General features: G+C 37.4%; 1 protein-coding gene and 2 long non-coding RNA genes across 6 annotated transcripts in view; 2 read left to right on the top strand and 1 right to left on the bottom strand.

Moving 5' to 3' along the window:
- The window catches only part of LOC106903964 (ceramide kinase-like), a 34821-nt gene extending 29271 nt beyond the window's left edge, over positions 1-5550 (top strand). For 3 of the 4 annotated variants that reach the window (XM_088006609.1, XM_088006610.1, XM_014968013.2), the window contains exons 11-13: positions 169-374; positions 468-688; positions 796-5550. In XM_088006609.1, the coding sequence (XP_087862735.1) occupies positions 169-374; positions 468-688; positions 796-883 (515 nt within the window). In that variant the 3' untranslated portion in view covers positions 884-5550. The remainder of the gene's footprint in view (positions 1-168; positions 375-467; positions 689-795) is intronic. The other variant, XM_088006608.1, reaches the window with a different exon arrangement.
- Positions 5551-11575: 6025 nt separating this feature from the next.
- On the top strand, positions 11576-14752 carry LOC148159508 (uncharacterized). The gene is made up of 2 exons (XR_015763098.1): positions 11576-11834; positions 14527-14752. It is a non-coding gene; the product is annotated as an uncharacterized LOC148159508 (long non-coding RNA).
- Positions 14753-14937: 185 nt separating this feature from the next.
- LOC148159507 (uncharacterized) lies at positions 14938-17295 on the bottom strand. The gene is made up of 2 exons (XR_015763099.1): positions 15725-17295; positions 14938-15403 (listed from the first exon to the last, which is right to left on the bottom strand). It is a non-coding gene; the product is annotated as an uncharacterized LOC148159507 (long non-coding RNA).
- Positions 17296-20438: the final 3143 nt, after the last annotated feature.

Below are 20438 nucleotides of genomic sequence, written 5' to 3'. Positions count from 1 at the left end.
ATGCTGTTGAAAATGTGCTATATAAATAAAATTACCTTACCTTACGTAGTTGCATTAACTGGATTCATTTTCGTCAAACAGTCAGACATACAAAATATTTGGTTAACACTGGGAACGTTGTTTCAGAGGACATTTGGTCACGTGTCTCTGTGGGGGTTTGTGTTTCAGCAGATGACGGAGAGTGGAGGACGATCCGAGGAAAGTTCTTAGCTATAAATGCTGCCAGTATGAGCTGTGCTTGTCCTCGCAGCCCCAAAGGACTCTCCCCTGCTGCTCACTTGGCTGATGGTACCACTGACCTCATCCTTGTCAGAAAATGTTCGCGCTTCAACTTCCTCAGACACCTCCTGCGACACACCAACAAAGATGACCAGGTACACATCAGCAATGAATGCAGGATTTTTTTCCCCCTCTTTCTGTCTGAATCATCTACACCGAGCTGTCCTTCTCCTCTGGTCCTCTTTCAGTTCGACCTGGCCTTTGTAGAGGTCCACCGGGTGGTGCGTTTCCGCTTCACCCCGCGCTACTGCCAGAGCGACTCAGACCTGGAGCTGGACCTACTTGAGAACGGCAAAAGGCAGATCTTCAGCCAGATTTGCAGAGACCACCCGGCTTGTGGCTGCACACGCACTAACAGCAGCTGGAACTGCGACGGTGAGATCCTGACCCACACAGCCATCGATGTCAGGTACAGCTGCTTTCCTAACCGAACGTCATACTCGTAGTCTTGAAACTCTGCGTACTTAATTATAAAAGCACCCTTCCATGTTTGTTTTCTTTTTCTTTTTTCATCAGAGTGCACTGCCGGCTAATCAAGTTGTTCGCACGAGGGATTGAAGAGCTTCAAGTGTTTGCAGACCTCAGCAACCCCTGTGTAATATAAACCTTTCTCATTTCCATCAAGATGTCTTCAGACACTGGAGCTGTTTCCAGCTGCTGAGAGGCTTTAGTGTTTCTCTACTGATATTAGCTGAACTTAACAGGCTAGATGGGGGAAACACACATAGCATCATGCAAAAACATCAGATGTAAATTTTTTTCTCTGGTCAATGTATGAACATAGGCACATAAAACAAAAGCTCTGAGCGCTAATGTCCAAAGGAATTGTGAAAATGTGTGGACCATCTGCAAGCTCCTCTGTTGGTTCTCTCAGTTGTCACCTGCAAGTTACAGAGTAAGTTCTCATCACAGAAAACTTTAAAATAATCTCTATGATCGACTATCTGTGTTATGTTGGTGGACACAGTCGGTTTAATCAATTACGAGGTTAAAGTTCAACACCAAAAAGGCCAACATCTGCCTCCATCATGTCAGAACTGCAGATCAATGCTATTTTGTGCACAAGGCAAGACACACCAATCAGCCAATCAACTTGGAGAATATACTGTACAATAGTAACTCACCTACCTTGTGATGTGAAGTTCCACCAACTAGCAGGCGATTTGCTGTCATGAAAACAGTTGTTCCTGCATCGGAAATGCTGTAAAAAACAGAGTAGAGAACCGTCTTGTCAGGCTGATCTTCCGTTTGATGCACTGAAGAGCCTGACATCTCTCTCTGTCTCTCTGCACTTGAAATGTCTGGACCTCACAGACAAGCATACAATCATACTCATTTTAGCTGAGCCTCAGAGTCACCCTCTGCTCACAGATATGCAGTTTTTTCTAGAGCTTGAAAGGAAGCGATGATGTGCTGGTTTATACGTTGTCTACAATTGAAGAAAATAAAGGAAAAAAACCAGAAAGAATAAAGGGATTCCCCACCAGAATATTGATGTAGTGTTCGTATACCTGTGGTTTCTAACGGATCACTTGTCCATACTGATGTCAGAGTGGGATTGCATTGTTTATGCAAGCACACGTCTTTACTGGACAGGTGGTTCACCTGCTAGAGTCCTGGTGGAATTAGAAAGGAGCTGTTCTTGGTAATATCCTAGACCCCTCTGGTGAAAAACCCTGTAGAATCTCACATTTGTTTTTACATACCACTTTTCACCTTTTGACCTGTTGACAAATAACTTATAACAGACTGATGACCTGGATTCAGGAGACATCATAACTGACCATGTGGTCAGTTATGTTTCCTAGTTTTTCTTCTTGGGGATCATTCAGAAAGGTCCACTGTTTATCACTGTAGGATCTTGTGCTTTTACATCCAAAGTCAGTTCTAGATATTTCTTGCTGTGGTGCGCTTGTTGCCATTTTATTATTGTTTTTTTATCGTATCATATTTTATCCATTAACACACTTTCTTTCTAATCACCCTAATTCTGAAAATTTCCAAAAACTACCAGGATTTCCAGATCCAGCATGTTACGTACAGAGTTTGTAACCTCCAAACGATAACACAGAGTAACTTTCTCTACCCAGCTCAGTCTCCCTGTTATCTGCTCTCATTCTGTTGCAGCTTAAAGGAGCAGCAGAGATGTCTTAGAAAACCACATTGTTTTAAATACGCTCTCTTACATCACTCACTGTCTCTGCAACCTGGAAATGCTTGTGGAGCCAGCATACACTTACTTGATAAACATCAGATTTTGCAGTTTCTGGTAAAACATCAAGATAAACAGTTAATTCCAGAGAACACTGATCTCAGTACTTTCCTACTAACTTTTGGAGCAGAATCAGCAACTTACGACCGATGTTTAAAAAGCAAGATAGGATTTTAATAAAACTGCGTATCGTGAAAAGCAATTAGCTAAATCTTTAGTACTTTGTTGTTAGCTCTTTAAACATATTAAAATGACCCATTAGATGTTTGAAGGGTCCCAGACACCAGCCAATCACTCTTCCTAAGTCACATGACGAGAGGTAGACAACATGTTCTAAACCAAACATGAAACATGCAGGTTTTCTTGCCTGTTTCTATAGGATTGCTTCAAATATTTTTATTTTCCACATAGTCTCAAGCTAAATGGTGGCTTTGAAATTGTTCATAACAGTAATTGTGTTTTCATTCCTTTAACTTTTGTTCTTAATCCCGCTTTTGGTAAAAGTGGTCGTAAACCACAGGTGTACACACTGTTCAGACTAGACATTGTCTAAAGGAATTTAATTTGGAGCAAAGATGCAACTTTCTGAATTCCAAGCATCCATCCATTTTCCAACACGCTTATCCCTGTTGGGGTCGTGTGTGATTGCCTGTGACCACGTGGTGATCGTCTCTCACCCACTGACTGGGCGAGAGGTTGGAGAACACCCTGGGCGGGTCACCAGTCCATCGCAGACTTTCTGAACTCATTAACCACCATTAGCATTAGCAGCACTTTCACAAACAGATACTTGGTTCTGATTTCTAGTTGACTGAGGTTGAATCCTGGGATGCTAAAATATTGCAGAAGAAACTTTTTTAATAAAGACTTTTTAACATTGATTATGCATAAAATGTTAATTTGTAGCCTCTGTAGCATGGTTTCATTAGTTCTGTTTTGTTTTATTAGAATAATAAAATGCATTGCAAGTAGAGTTAACTAGACAGACTCGTCTGTCTGTCCAGAGTTTGATATTCTGAACTTTCAGATGACGTGACATGTAGCCTTATTTTGAGATTAAATTAAGCTGGAAGCATGTTGTAGCTTAACACATCTGTATTCACTGCTTTTTTGAAACCTCACGTTACACTATTCAGTATCTTTAAGTTTGTCTGTTTTTAATAAGAAAATGCCATGCCTGTGTAGGTTTTAGGTATCCAGCATTCAGAGGTGAGTAAAGTTTCTGCAGTGTCTCAAGAGATTAGATAATATTACTTAATGAATTATTTCAGTTGGTTCTGAAGCAGTGCTTCACATGGCCTACATACATGACTTGTGAAAGCTGTGGGGCAGACATTTCCAAAACAAAACAATGTGGGAAAGTCAAACTAACACTGTGTTCATGCTCTATATGCTGCAGTGTTAGATGTATAGTAAGACAATGCTGGAACTTTGTTTTCTTGTGACATTGTATCTTTCTGAAACCAAAGGCAGATGTGGAGTACTGTGACAGGAAGCTGAGGAGCAGCGCTGGACTGTTTTTTATGTCTCTGTTTGTTGGCTAGCATTTCTATTTCCTTTGTGCATATGTGAAGCTGGACTCTCAGCAAATACAACAGCAAACAGTAGCAGGTCTTTTTGATTAAGATCACTAACCAATCAGTTCTCAGTTTTATTTAGAATTGATCTGTTTTTCACGCTTGCTACTGGAAATAATTGCAATTTTGGGGGAAAAATGGTCAAAATATGTTAGATTTTTCAATTTCACCTGTGTTGTAACTGCAAATAATTTCAAAATTCAATCCATATTCCTGGAACTTTTAAATTTAAAATTGTTTTTATTTAACCAAGATGTTGAATAGAAAATGAGCCAGACACTCCTCAAATGATCATAGACAATGTTAGAGGATGAATCTTTTTTTAAGTAAAGTATTTATTTCAAAAATGGTATGTTGAAAATGGCATCCTGTTCAATAATCAATGGAAAAAAATATTTCAGCAATCAAATCCTTCTAATTGCTAAACAGCTTTTTGAATATTCCCCATGGTGTTTTGATAATTTATACAAATCTTCAAAGGTTTTCTTTTCCAGCACCCTGATCTTCCTCTTCCTCCACTGATTCTATCAGACTTACCAGGTCGCTGTCTGTGGTACTTTAAAACATTAGTGTTCCTGCATATACTCAAGAGGAAAATATATTTGTCAAACTGAAAGATGACTAAACCCAAATCTGCCAGGGGTATGAAAAAAAATTCAGTTTCACTATTTGTACATTAAAGCCGATAAATCAGTAACCTTCAATATTTTTTATTAACATAAGGTCATGTAGATTTCACTTCAGATATTGAATTCATCTGTCATATTTGTTGTGATCTGCTGTGTATTTTTCCAACAGAGGCATGCAGAAAAAACATCTTTTATTTCTGATTCTTGTTAAGTTCAAACTGATTATTTACTTTATTACTGAAGAATTTAGAATTTCTAAACATAGTCTAAAGCCTCTGTTCTTCATACAATTTTATAATTTTCTGAGCGAGAAAATGAGTTGGATGGAGCAAATCAGGGAACCTCCTGTTTTGTTCCATCTGTATTCCAGGTACACCAGCTGTATTCTTCTCTGCTGTAGTCGCTGTCATCAGAAATAAACTCAGTTCAGCTCATCCTGTGGTGTTCTGTACATGTCATTCTGACAACTCTAAAACCAAAATTTATTTATTTTTTTTTTGCTATACCAGTGGCATATTTCATCAGTATAATGTGCTGTGCTCGACAAGAGCTCCTGCAGTGATGAAAGGTATAATCTCACCTTCCTAAAATAATAGCTTATGCCATTTCTTGCCAAGTGAGAAAAAAAAAATCACAAAATCTTTTTTGCCAAAAGATGAATTATGCAGTCACTCTTTGGCAAAAAATGACTCGGGCCATTATTTTAGGAATGTGACGATATGATGGTGCTGAATAGTTCTGCAATTGGCCACACGATGGCACTACAATACATTTTGTCTTGATATCAAATCTGTGACGTTGCTCTTGATGAAATAAAGATGCCTCCCCAGGCAAACAGGTTCAAACAATGTGATTCTGCATGATAATGGGTCTTTCTGTTTCAGTAAAATAAACCTAAACGACAAACTCAGATTCATTACACACAGAGGGTTATATTTTCAATGTTACGTTTGATAATTTGGGCTCACAACTAATGAAAAACGAAAATAAATTTTCTCAGGAATTGTAAAATAATATCTATGAAAAATTAATTATATGGAAAATGTGTAGTAGGAAACGATGAATGAGAGACAACCGCTCTTTGGAGAGAACTGTAATGCAAAGCCAATTCAAGATTTTATTGGATTTTCGTGTTCATGGGGAAAGGATGTAAAACACACAGGCTCTCTAAAGCCGGTGTTCAGAAATCCACAGATAAAGGTGGTCAGGGCCTTCCATATTTCTATTCTCGAGCTCTTGCTTGTTGGAAACATGCACATCTGGTGATAAGGAATGGCATAGCACCTCCACCAAGTTGCAACTGGAATCTCCTAGAGAGAGTAACACATCACTTTGTGCATGGTTGTTCTCTGACTCCAAACAAGACAAACTCAGAATATTTTTTTTAAAGAACACATTGTGAATATTAAAACAGATTAAAGGTACCATTGTCAAATCGTCACACCAAAATTAGCATGAACCATTTCCTGTTGCTTTTTTACTAGCTTACGTCAGTTCAGCATCCATTTGTAGCTGATCTGCCAATGAACGCTGCACAGTCACAAGAGGACCACGCCCCACGTTTCAGCAAAGACTATTTCATCTTCTTCCAGATTTTTATCGGCAGTTGGCAAAAACTGTGAAGTACCATTAATACCACACTATTTGTATAGTGTGGTTCATGATAATCTACATAAATATATCTATATATGTATATGATATAGTCCATATTATATATATATATATATATATATATATATATATATATATATATATATATATATATATATATCTGGTAGAGGACCCGAGCTCAGAGGATGAGAGATACCACCCCGCGGAGGGTGAGAAGGGAATTTTTACTTTTTTATATATATATACATATATGCGCCAGAGGAGTAGGCTCAAGTGGCTGTGGGGAGAGGGAAGTCTGGGCCTCCTTACTTAGGTTTTTACCCCTGCGACTCGACTGTGGATAAACAGAAAAAGATGGATGGATGGATGGATGGATGGATGGATGGATGGATGGATGGATGGATGGATGGATGGATGGATGGATGGATGGAATACAACATAGGTTATTATGAAAGGAAAATAACAAGTTTGAAAGTTGTAGAAATTTAGTTACTTGACAATATTGTAATGAAACTTTTATAATCTACGTAGAAAACCCTATTTAGATCAAATGTAGGCACTGATTGTTGTGGAGATTTTAATACTATCAGTACATTGCAGGCTAGCATTTTAAAGATCTCAGGTGATGAAATAAAATCTATTTTTTTAGCACATTTCAACAAAATGCTTTACATGATTAAAACAGTGGGGCAAAAACACAATCTTACCAAGTATTTTTGGTCTAGTTTCTAGTGAAAATATCTTAGTAGACTTTGAATAAAACAAAACTAACTGGTAAGTAACTTTTCAGCCAGATATAGGAGCTTGTTTTAAGTCAATAAGTCCTTAAAATTGATAAAATAGTACTTGTTCCTTTGCAGATTGTTTCTTTTATAATATGGGAAATTTCTCTTGCTATAAATGTTTTATAAGTGCTTATAAATAAAATGTGTGTTCAGTGCTTGGATGGTTTCTGAGTCACTTAGTGACATATTGTAGATCTGTGTATTATATATGTAGTTATTGTAACTAATCTTATTTGTTATGATTTGAGCTAGCAGATTAAATAGATATTAAATAAAAGGGCCCCAGGATTAAACCTTATGGTACCCCGCATGTGACTTCTGTCTGCTCCAATAAGACGTTACCTATCGACACAAAGTCCCTGTTCTTTAGTCAAGTCAGACTGTGGTTTTTATGTGGTTGTCATTGAACACTTTGACAAGGGCAGTCTTGGTCTTAGTACTGTGGTGAACATGGAAAATGGACTGAAAGATGTCAAAGCAGTTTGTCATTGTTAAGAAACTATTTGGGGGCGACGGCGGCAGGAGTTTGCCTTGATTATTATTATTATTGGTTATTATAATTTAACTGTTGAAGTGCAACTTTTTACTGGAATGTTGGAGATTGGCCTGTAATTGTCCAGATTGTTCTTTTTTTTAACCCGCGGTTTGATAACTGCTGTTGTATGAGAGTTCAGACTTTTGGGTTGCATGACTTCAATTAAGGTTAATTGAATCCAGTAAGGTTCATGAATACAAATGATACCAAATTAGTATGACTGAAGTAGTTACACAGTCCTGATATGATGAAGATGCTTGATCTTGAAAATTGATTATAGATACCAAGAGCACTGGGCAGCCCCAATCTGACTTCACAATATAATTTCCACAATCTGGATAAAAACCAAACACCAAAAACCGAAAAAAAAATTGTCCTTGACTAATTATGAGTAATTGCTTTTTTACTCATAATTTTAAAAATCCAACAAAAAGCAAAAACCTTCAAATAATCTTCTAACCTCCAAATGAGCACCAGCAGAGATGTGACTAGGTAAATAGTTCAAACCATGGCAATAAAAGAACATAAATGAGTGTTATTGGATCAATAGTGTGTTCTGACGTGTGGGTGATTTCATGTGAGCAAACAGCACCCATCTCTCTAAAGGTGATTATACCTCATTAGGGAAGTAAGAGCCAGTAATTTCATTAAGATTTCAGGAAGTCAACAAAGCAACGCAGCTGGATATTTTGACCTCAACCTCAAAGTGTTGACACGGTAAACAATCACAACGGTAAAGTGCGAGTGAGGTCTGGCAGAAGGTCGATTCCTGATGTGGTATAAAAGGCACGACGGGCCCAGACTGGCAGTGTACACGTCTCATCCGGGTTTTGAAGCAGAACGGATCCAGGTGAGTTTGATTTCTTTTATTACATACATATTTTATATTATTGGGCTGCTTATGTTACCCAAAGGATTTACTAAATAAAAGTTTGAATATTGCAACAGGAAATATGTAAAATGTTACTTTCACCTGAGTTGTTTTTCCAAAAAGAAGGTAATGTTTCAGTGCAAGCATTAGCCCAAAGTCTGCATGCAGAACCAATTTCAGCAAGATAACCAGCCAACATTTTGGAACAATATCATTGTGGCATTTTCTATTAAAATCACATTTCTATTAGTGTCACAGCTGCCTTAGTTAATATTTTGTAAGGAGCAAGAAGTCTAAATCTAAGGAATAATACATTTTTACAAATATTCCAGCTGTTTTCATTTATATGCTATTAAAATAAGACATGGGGAAACAATGAGAAACATTTTGGTATTTTTGTGCTTTAAAAAACAATTAAAAAACCCAACCTGTGAGGTTGTTAAAAAATGCTTTATTCTATATTTTTTACTTGTATACTTTAATTCTCCAGTCAATTCTTTCCTTCCACTTATATTTAACGTTTGAATACTAACTTATTGTTTCTGAAGTCAGAAATTCCAAATTTTAACAGCTTAAAAATGTGTTAGTGTGATTCTATGCAAAATGTGATTTTGATTAATTAATGCAGAAACTTGATAAAACAAAATTTGTTTCACCCTCTGTGGCACATTGAAGTATGAAGCGTAAAATGAGCTGCAGTATTTAACTACCAAATAATGATTTCTTTATCGAGGAATTTTAGATATGCTAGATAATAAATAAATAAAATTAACAGATAGACTCAAATATCTTTGATAATTATGTATTTCATTTTTTTTCAATAATTTATTAGAATTAAAATTTAAAATTTAGAATTTAATTTAAAGTTTAGATAATATGTGTTTATTGAATAATGGATCAATTTTGAAGAAGCAGACCTCCCGTCAGTGGAGACTGCTATTGTTAAAAGGTTCCAAAGCAACTTGTTCTTCAGAACAAACCAGTCAGTAGTCTAATGGTTTGGTGCAGAGTAACACAATGACATTTTTAACTAAAACCTTGCCAATACAGACACAAGTTTAAAAGATTTAAAGGGGAATTTCAGAACTAGAAATTAGTTCTTTTTAGAGCAATTCTGATGTCCTAAATTGGCTAATTCAGAATCACGGGAGACGAGGTTTTACTTCAGTTTGCTGAGTGTCATGTCTTTGTAACCTGGTGCATATCTTTTCAGCCCTGTCAGATAACCTGTTAACTCTATGCGAGGTGTAACTAGTTATTGTATTTATCAAAGGGTTTGATAAGTCAACATGTCTCCTCAGGAAATCATTGTATTAATCCTCGTCATGATGCCATCTGTCAGCGTCACTCAGGCTTTCCTGCTGCTGGCTTTCCTCTACCTCACTCTCACTGCATCACTTCCTGTCAGGTACCATTACATCAGCAGGATACAAAGGAGTCAACTTAAGAGTATAAGTACATTCTTAATTAAACCTAACTGAATTAAGAGTGCATATCTGGACTGAAAAAACAGGTTTCCTGAGTGTATTGGTTGAAAGGTGTATTCTACTTGCAGGGATGAGGAAGAGGTAGAGGACTTCCTGACTGAAGTGGGTCAGCTGAGTACACCATGGTCTCTTCCAGGAACCTCAGTAGAAACTCTGCTTGAGGCCAGACTCAGGTGAGTGCTCCTCAGAAGTCACAGGCTGTTATGCGCAGGACCAAGGGCGTTTGACATGTTCTAAAAGCTAGAATGTGTTGTTGCAAATAAAATAAAATATTCAGGTCCATTCAAAAATATTTATTCATCCCAAAGGAAAATTAAATGTCATAACTCATATCCTCCAAGTATCTTCAAAGAGTTGTTGTGGATGGTGACGATGTGGGCAGGAAGGATCTCCGGTAGCAGTTAGTCTTGCAACTAATTTGAAGACGCCTCTGACTGAAGACTGCTACTGTATGACAGTCTCATGGTTGTCATGACACTCTTAGCAACTCAGTTTCTGAGTGGCTAAGACGATATTCCACAGCAGTGTTTCCTGGTTGGCACTATTAGTTGCAAATCCATCTCAGTTGCTTTCGCCTTTATAAGTCTGTGTCTGGCTGTATGGTTAGACATCTGGGCAGACAGATGTTGGAGTCAAGGATAATGTCCTTTCCTCTTATGAATGATGGAAAAGAGGTTGAATGTCGTAGTTCTCTCTCTGCTCTTTGGTCCTGCACTGCATCCAGGAAACCTGATTTTGAACTCCACTGGGATCTGGAGTAACACTGCAGATAATATTTGAGCTTGGAGATGTTAATTATCTGCTTCTGGTTGTACCTTGTTACAGTTATGCATGATAACAATTGTCCAAACATGCGATATATAAATAAAAATAATTATGAACCAAAAAAAAGAAGAAATAAGAACTATTGTAAAAAAAACTACTTCACCATTCTGCCACCATGAGCAGAACAACAAAAATAGAAGAATAAAAAATATTTTAAAAGTTTATTTAATTTTAAAAGATCTCAGAAATGTATGCTTTGCCTTCAGATAATGTACATTTGTAGTTTATGTATTTACTTCTACACATAATCATAATCTTATCTTGCTTTGATAAGATAAGTTTGATCTGTCCTCAGATACACTGGACTGAAATGGCCACTGTAACATGCCAACAGAGACAAAAAGTAACTAGTTACATTTACTCAATTACATTTACTTCTAGGAGCAGCTTTACTGCACCATGCTTTTTTTTTGAGTAATATCATTTTGAATTATCATTACTCTTACATCTTACATCTCTAGTTGCTTCCCTGAACTAACATGTTCTAACTAAAGATGCGCAAGACACAGACAGTTCACTTTAAAATGAGACTTCTTGGTTCTACACAGGCTTCATCATTCTGTTTCTATCCACTGAGCATGCTGTGCCATTTCAGGTTCTATATGCAATTATATAAGTACCGGATTCAAAAGATTTATTTTATGAAAAAGAAATCCTTTTATTCCTCTTGACATATCAAACTTATGCTATATTAATGTTTTTATTTTAGTTTTTAAAATAGCAGGATTTGTACATAACTTCAAAAGAATCTTTGATTACATGTTTTATTAATCAGATAAGTACTTTTCAGCAGCCTTTTCTCTATTTTTTCTTTGCTTTTCTTACTCTTACTTCAGCACAGTTTGGTGACTTTACTCATCTCTGTATGTGTTTATGTTCCAGGCAGCTGTCTGCAGGCTTGAATCGCAGGAGGCAGCTGGGAGATATTGAGTTCTCCAACAGATATGCAGAGTTCTTGCGGTCTAAAGCTAAACACACAACCATCTGTGCCTTCTTGCGCCGCATGCAAGGAGTCAAGAAAAGGTGAAATGCAATATGCAAACTAACACAACAGTTGCACCTGCAATTTTTCAACCACCACAGGAAATTAGGTATAGACAAAATATTCAAATTAGTGGCAATAAAACTAATCAAACAAGAACGATTGAAATAGCTCAGCAAAAGTGGATTCAACACAAAATTCTATTTTTAGAAACTAAAGCAGTCTCAAAATGATTCAACCCCTTTATGACAAGCATTTTTGGCACTTAGTAGAGGACCATTTTCCTGCTTGTGAACTGCTGCAACCATAATATATGGTTTTTAGATTAATGAGTTTCAAATCTTCACCAGATATTTTAAGTTGACTTTAAGTCAGGTAGTTCTGATAGCAACCCCTTTTTATGTTAGTTCATTCACTTATTCTAATATCTTGAAGGTTTTCTTATACCTTGCTTTGGAAGGGTTTGCAAAGGATATTTGTTCTGCTGGAAGAACCAATGTTGTTCAAGCTTCACCTTCCTCACAAACAGCAGGACCTTTTCTTCCAGGGTTTCCTGATACTCGATTGAATCCATCTGGCCTTAGACAGGCTGTCAGTTTGCAAGGCCACAGCAAGCAAACAAAGCAGCCCTATAGAATCAGAGAGACACACCTTTGCTTCCCTGTAATCATGGAGTTCTGTTTAGTGTACGCCTCATCTTTTTTTCTCACTGATCCAAATGTTACCGTTATGAATCCCTAAACCTTGGATTTATCTATATAGACTTTAGCAAATTGGAGCTGATTGTCTTTTGGGTAAGTTGCGCAGATATGAAGTCTTTCAGTGTATAGAATGCGACTTACTTTGGATTCACCGGATGACAGTAGACTTTTACAAGCTCCCTCTTTCTGCCACCAGGTGGCATAGCCTTTTCTTGTTCATTGTTTTCTCCCACCTGCACTGGCGACCTGTCCAGGGTGTACCCCGCCTCTCACCCGGAACGTTAGCTGGAGATAGGCACCAGCAACCCTCCCGACCCCACTAAGGGACTAGGGTGTAAGAAAATGGATGGATAGATGGATGTTTTCTCCCACCAACCGATATATATTTTCTGGACTTTTTGGTAAATTCTTTTGACTTAGCCATATTTCAAAATCCCAATGAAATCTCCCCATCAACAGGCCAGGGGCCCATGGAGATTTCTGTGGATTTGCTATCAGAACCTGGAAAAATGCTGAAAGGAAACTGCATATACATATTTCCTTGATTATTTCATTGTTACATCCTGACTAGTGTGGAAAAGAGAAAACAGAGTTTTAGTGTGTAGGCACCTTTGGTCCATGAGGCTCCAGGGAATCTGTAGGGTTCCATCTCAAGAACACCTAACGCAACCTAGGAAGCTCTCCCTGAAACTTGTGAGGTTTGAGAGAGGGAACCTGAAGTTTCAACCAGACACAGAGCAGATAATTTGAAAAGTTGAAAAGTTTCTGTTTTCTGGTGGACAAATGGGTCAGTGGCTGCTGAAGATTCAGGGAACAGCAGAAAACTCAGTGAGTTTCTGTGAGGATCCAGCTGGATGTGCAACTCCTGATTCAGTTCCTTAGAAACAAAAGGATTGTTTTGTTTCTAATTGATTGAAACAAAACAGTTGTTTGATTGACTAAGGAAGGTAGCTTTGATAAGATGGAGCAGGAAAACTTTGGCAACAGACAGGATAGTCGGACAGGCAGGTGTCATACACAAGCAGAAAGAATCAGGCGGACAAATCCGTGGGCTAGATGTGGATTGGTGGTCATGGGGACCCAGCTGGTGAGGTATCTGATAAGGGCAGAACAGGGCAGGCCAAATCCAGGAGACAAGAACATGATCAAGATCAGGCAGGCAAGGAAACCTTTAAGGTTTAGAGAGGGGACCTGAAGACTACTCACACTACAGATCCCAAAAAGCAGGAGAGTTGAAGGCAGGTGAACAGGTGCAACAGATGATATGAGCAGGCAGAGGGGCCAGAATCATAACATCACCTGATTCGCAGATGTGAGTTCTTAGGTTAATCACTTTGAGACTGCAGTCTGAAAGAAGGATACATTTTCTGCAAGACTGTAGGTAAGATAAGACGATTGTAGACGACAACGACAGGAATTCATCCTGTGGGTTGCCGGTTTGAACCTCTGCTCCATCTCAGTCTTTGTGTCCCTGGGCAAGACAATTCACCCACCTTATCAGCTGGTGGTGGTCAGAGGTCCAGGAGGTCGCTGACCACCATCAGGCTGGCAGAAGCAGCCTTGATAAAGTGCTAAACAAATACAGGCCATGTACCATTTATTTCATTTAACATGTACTGCGGTGTAATTTGCTTATTACAAATTACACAACACAGTTTGGGATTTTGCCAATAAACCTACCTTTAATGAGGCCTGGATAATTGTAGGTACAACTCTACTGAACACACAGAATAAAACCTAATAAAACAGACTGCCTGGTATGAACAGGTCAACAACTTAAGGAAGTGACTTTGACAATCGCCAATTCTAGATACAGTAAAGTCATCTGCACCATTATCAAAAGTTAGACAGATAAGAAGAAGATAAAACTTATAAATGTCAGCTGACTTTGCCCCACTGATTATCGTCACAGTTTCTGTTACATTCAATGTTCCCTACTCAAGTTTCAAATTAAAAGCTTCAGAAAATAATGAGATGGTTCAGAGCTATTTTACAAAACAAACCTAACTCACAATTCTATTTTTTTTCACAGTGGTGTTGGAGGAGATGTGGAAAAAGTGAACCTGCTGCTCAAACAGTACATGTGTCCTTCTGTTTACAACAACTGGCCAACTGACCTGTAGAGGGCACTAGGCAGAGCCAGAGAGATTTAAGCTTTTTACATGGACAAACATGTTTATTAAAGTGCTATAGAAATCTGCTACTGTTGTACTTCATGTAGAAACAAATATGTTTGCTATTAAAATGTGTCTAAAGATCATTTTGTAAGATGATTCACTCACTGATTCACTTGAAATATTTTGTTTTGTGCTTCATGTAGCATATCTGTGTAACCAGTATACTATATTTCTGGATAATTAAAAATAGATTGTGACCAACAAAGTCAATAGGCTAGTTTTCAGAAGTCTAGATACGGCTCAGGAAGGAGTAGACAGACTAGAAGTTGCAGATGCGAGTGCCTTGTATTCACAGTGATTAATTATTTACATTACAATAAAAAAAGAAAAGAAACATTTAAATGGCCATATTAAAATAAGGAAAATACACAAAGAAAACAAATTAAATTAACAAATCAAGAGGAAATCGGTTCCATAATTCCAGTAGCAAGCCACACTATTCAGTTCATACACCTCCCTGAACCAAGGTGGTTCAACGGGATCAGATGAGTTGATTAAAGCGCTTGCTGTAGTTCATATGCTGACAAAAAGTCAGATCAAAGTAGGAACAGTTTTGTTCATGGGGCTCAGTTCATATGCTGACAAAAGTCAGATCAAAGTGGGAACGGGTTTGTTCATGGGCTGCAGGAGGTGTTCCACCAGCCTGGTAGGGAAACCCAACCTTTCAACACCACAGGTAAAATCCCTCTAGGCTCTTAAACCCGTTTCTTCAGCTCGCCATCGAATCCTGGCCTGTACAATAAAGCAGGACCAGTCTCAAATATATATACATGTATAATCAAAACATTCCAGTGTGCACACAAAAAATATCGGCACTCATTGCACTAAGAATAATCCTAATCAATGCATTTCCAAGTACAAATTTTTCTAGATAAATCTTATTCATAAAAAGTCAATAAATATGCTCAATACAAAGTCAAACAATGAAAAACACCAAGTTAGACAATTAATTTAACAAATATTTAAGGCATCTCTTTGTTCTCCAATTTGTTTGTTCAGAGTCGCAATAGGACATCCAGATTGACAACGCTAAGTCTTCGTAAAATGACTCACCAATTCCGCAGTTCATAAGGCATACAATCGGTTTTGTTTCCCTTATCCCTCAGCTCACGGTCGGAGAATCCTAAAGTTGGTACAATTCTATCAGCATCATGCAAGATTAAAGAAAAACAGAATGTTACGCTTAACCGACCTGCAGCTCTGCTCTCCCAAACTCGTTCTAATCCTCCATGCTTTTCGCTCCAGCTAATATACCCAGCAAATGAGCTACGGTGGTACATGTGACTCAGACACTCAGCAGTGATTGGCTGCTTAGTAAATCTCGCGAGAATTGCAGTTATATAATCAAACTATCGCGAGATTTTGGAGGGCAATACTGAATTAGAAAATAGAGCTCAGCATTTCACTCGGGTTACATTCAGGCTTATAAGGCACAAGGATCAATTTATTGAAGTCTAAAGTGACAAGAAAAAAAAAAACTTTAAATATAATTAATGCCAAAACTTGCTTTAAAAGTATGGTGTACAAATACTTTGTTACTTAAAATTGCAATTTTAAGTAACAAAGTAAAACTATAAATTTTTTATGAGAAAAAGTGCTTTATAAAGAGGGTAGAAGCATTACAAAATAATTACAACAAAAAGGAAAAACAAAGACCAAGCTGAAAGGACCTATTAGTGGGCAGGTAAGACAGTCCTGTCCACAAAGTAGGTGGAGAACAGAGCCTTCAGGTATCCCATGCATCAGATCAGTAGGTTTGTAAAACCTAAGAAGTCAGAAGAAATCAGAAGAATTTTATTGTCATTGTCACAAAGACAACCAAATTGCAGTTTCAGTTACAAACATCCATCACGCAACAATACGAGGGGGGGGAATAGGGAGGATAGTTGACTGAGGCCTCGCAGCCCGACAGGCACCGCCTTTGCAAAGGTGTCTAGGTGAGATCTAAACCACACTAAAACAGTTCCAGAGAGAATACACTGCAGGAAAAACTCCACTAGTGTCTGCAGCCACCAGGGCCATGCAGAGACCACTAAAGGGGCAGGTGCTCAACAAAAAAAAAAGGGCACATCTAACCGCCTTCTAGGACAGAATATTAACAAAGCCTCTCAGCTTTCAGAGTTTAATAAACAATGATAAATTACAAGATTGTGAGATATACAATCAAAGCTAACAAACATCTCTATATAGAGCATAACACTATGTATATGTAAGATATTTTATTAGTAATTTCTTTCTGCAGGTCTATTTTGTTAGAGGAAAGTATTGCAATATTCAAACCCGCAATTTAGCAAGATATGTAAATCAGAGCTGGTGGTTTAGCTCTGATTTACATATTTTGTCTTTACAGAATTACACTATTAAAAATATAAACAAGGGCACAATGCAACCTTTTAGTGTACTGTAATCTATAAAAAGAGCTGCCTGTTTGCTACACTTGCAGTGGAGATGAAGATGGTCCATTCAGGAAAGCAGAGCTGCATCAAACTTTAACGTGGAACTGCAGAAAAAAAACAAAAGCAAAAATTGAATTGTTAATGCATGTCACCATGAGAAAAGCCTACTGAGTTTTGCTTAAATTTAAAAAAAAAAAATGTTTAAATCAAACATTTTTGACTCATGAAGTTAACTTTCCTTTTTGCAAAACAAACTTATTTGCGCTTGTCAGAAATATTTTCTTGTTATTATGGAGCTTTAGCAGAGGTTCAAGCTGGAAGACTCCGCCCCCTCCGTTCACCCATTGACGTCATGCTCATCCCCGTCCTCAGCCTGGACCTCACCCTGCACGTTCAATCAGCAATCAGGCTCTTCATAAGAGGATCCACACCCAAACCGTCAGACGCGCCTTATAGGGAAGGTGGATCGCGGAGTTGACAGAGCAGAATTGATACAGAAACAGCTGATCTTGGCGGTTGGCATAAACTGGTTTGTGACTGGACTGCTATGGCGACTCAAGTTGAGGATGAGGGAGACGATGAAATGGATTTTGGTGACTGGACTCCAGTACGTGGTAGTAGAGGATCAGGAAGAGAACGAAGTAGAAAGGAAGAAAGGTTGGTGGAGACACAAAGTAGTAGCAAACGGAGTCTAGAAGAAAATAGTTCAGATGAAAATAATGCAGGTTGCAAGAGGATTGTTGGGCAGGAAACTAAGTTGATCATAAAGTTTAGGAAGGAGGATGAAGGGATACAACTTAGTCCGTTAGCTCTGTCAAGAGAATTAAAAAAGAAGTTTGGAGATCTGACACTTGCTAAGACTCTTAGAGATGGGAATCTGTTGATCACAGTGAGGAATGAAGAACAGAAAAACAAGGTGATGAACGCCCACAGTATTTGTAAAAAACTGATTACTGAGATAAAGATTTTGGGAGAGGGTAAAGTGGTAAGAGGAGTGATCACAGGTATCCCAGTTGGTGAAGATCTAGAAAAACTTAGACACAGTATTAATGGAGGTGAAGTAAGTAAAATCAAAAGATTGATGAGAACAGTGGAAGGTGAAAGGGTGGAAAGTCTCTCAGTAATGTTGGAGTTTCAAACACAAGTTCTTCCTGAAAGGGTAAGAGTCGGGTGTATGTGCTTCCCTGTAAGGCCATATATCCCTCCTCCTCTCAGGTGTTATAAATGTCAGAGATATGGACACATTGCAGCTGCATGTAGGGGAAAACAAAGATGTCCAAAGTGTGGAGGAGAGCATAATTATGATGAATGTAAAAATGGGAAGGATAAGTGTTGTAATTGTGGAGGGCAACATAGGGTGACTTATGGAGGATGTGAAGTCAGAAGGAAAGCAATGGAAATCGAACAAGTCAAAGCTACTAATAATATAAGTTATGCTGAAGCTGTTAAAAGAGTGAAACCTAAGGAAGTTATAAGGAAAGTTCAACCAAACCCAACAACAGAACAGAGACCGAGTGGAACTGAAACTGGGTTAACAGTTGAAAAAATTCTATTGTTCATTGCATATGTAATTAATTGTACAGATCAAGTTAAGCACAAAACAGAAAAAATCAAAATAATTGTGAAAGGGGCAGAGAGGTTTTTTGGTATTAAGGACATATCTTGGGAACACATAAATACGAGGTTAGGGGCAGAAGGAAAGGTCGAAGGACAGGAAGATAAAAACTGATCATCCTACAATGGAACGCTAGAAGCCTTATTGCAAATGGACAGGAATTTAAAGGATTTATTAGAGAGTATAAAGATGATTTAGATATTATATGTATTCAAGAAACATGGCTTAAACCAAATCTTGATTTTGTTATAAAAGGATATGAAAGCATTAGAAGAGACAGAGAGGGGGGATCTGGAGGAGGGTGTATTACATTTATTAAACAAGGAATTCAGTTTAGATTATTAGCTAAAGGAAGAGAGTTAGAATATATCATTACTGAAATTTGGACAGTAAATGGACGATTTAAAATAATCAACTTTTATAATCCATGTAAAAGACTATCATTAGATTTAATGGAGGAAATTGGGGTATTTCTAGAGGGTAAAGTTATTTGGTGTGGGGACTTTAATGGGCATAGCTCTTTGTGGAGTCATCATAATGATCAAAATGGGGATATAATAGAAGAAATAATGGATGTTAAAAATTTGGTCTGTTTAAATGATGGAAGTGGGACTAGAATTAATTTTAGAGATAACACAGAGTCAGCAGTTGACTTAACATTAGTTTCAAATTGTTTAGCAGGGGTTTGTTTATGGCAAGTTTTAAATAAAACAACTATAGGAAGTGACCATTATCCTATTAGGATGGAAGTAAAGCTAAATATAGAGAGGTATTGTATAAAAGGGATAAAGAAGTGGTCTTTTAGGTCTGCGGACTGGGGAAAATTTAGGAAAAGTAGTGAAATAAAAATGTTAAAAGTAGACATGAATAGTAGTATTGATGATTTAAATTCTTTTATAAGTAATGCCATACTTGAAGCAGCTGATCAGGCTATAAGGAAGGAAGGCGGGAGAAGAGACAGAAGGTTGGTGCCCTGGTGGACATCAGAATGTACTAAAGTTATAAAAAAACGAAATAAAGCATTCAAAGTATTAAAAAGAAATCATAATTTTCAGAATCTGAATGAATACAAGAAATTGCAAGCAAATGTAAGAAGGATTATTAAAAATGCAAAAAGAGATTATTGGAGGAGTTTTTGTAATTCAATAGGGAAGGAGACAGATATTTCTAAGGTCTGGGCAATAATTAAAAGGATGAATGGGATTAAGAGAATAAGTGGATATCCAATACTAAATGATGGAGAAATAACAGCAGTTACTGATATAGAAAAAGCAAAAATGTTAGTAAATACTTTTGTTAAAATCCATAGTTCTGAAAATATTAGTGAAGAGGGGAAAAAAGGAAGGCAAAAGACAATATTGGAGAACAAGAATTTATTGCAACAAATGGAAGATACAAATGATCCATTGAATATGTATTTTACAATAAATGAATTAAATATGGCACTCAAAAAATGTAAGCTATCAGCTCCAGGAAAAGATCAAATTTGTTATGTTATGGTTAGTAATTTAAGTGAGTCTTCTAAAAATATTTTATTAGAAATGTACAACAGGATATGGGAGGATGGAGAATTACCAAAAAGTTGGAAGGAAGCAGTGATTATTCCAATTCGAAAACCAGGAAAAGATGAATCCAAACCAGAAAATTATCGGCCAATAGCGTTAACATCCAACTTATGTAAGATAATGGAGAGATTGATAAATGAAAGATTAATATATTATATGGAAAAGAAGGGACTTATATCATCTTATCAGAG

Source organism: Poecilia mexicana, unplaced genomic scaffold (assembly GCF_051168715.1).
Source record: "Poecilia mexicana isolate PSO_F unplaced genomic scaffold, ASM5116871v1 scaffold_6, whole genome shotgun sequence".
Classification (NCBI taxonomy): Eukaryota; Metazoa; Chordata; class Actinopteri; order Cyprinodontiformes; family Poeciliidae; genus Poecilia; species Poecilia mexicana.
The sequence above is the reverse complement of the archived record's forward strand: the minus strand, read 5'-3'. Positions and strand labels throughout refer to the sequence as shown.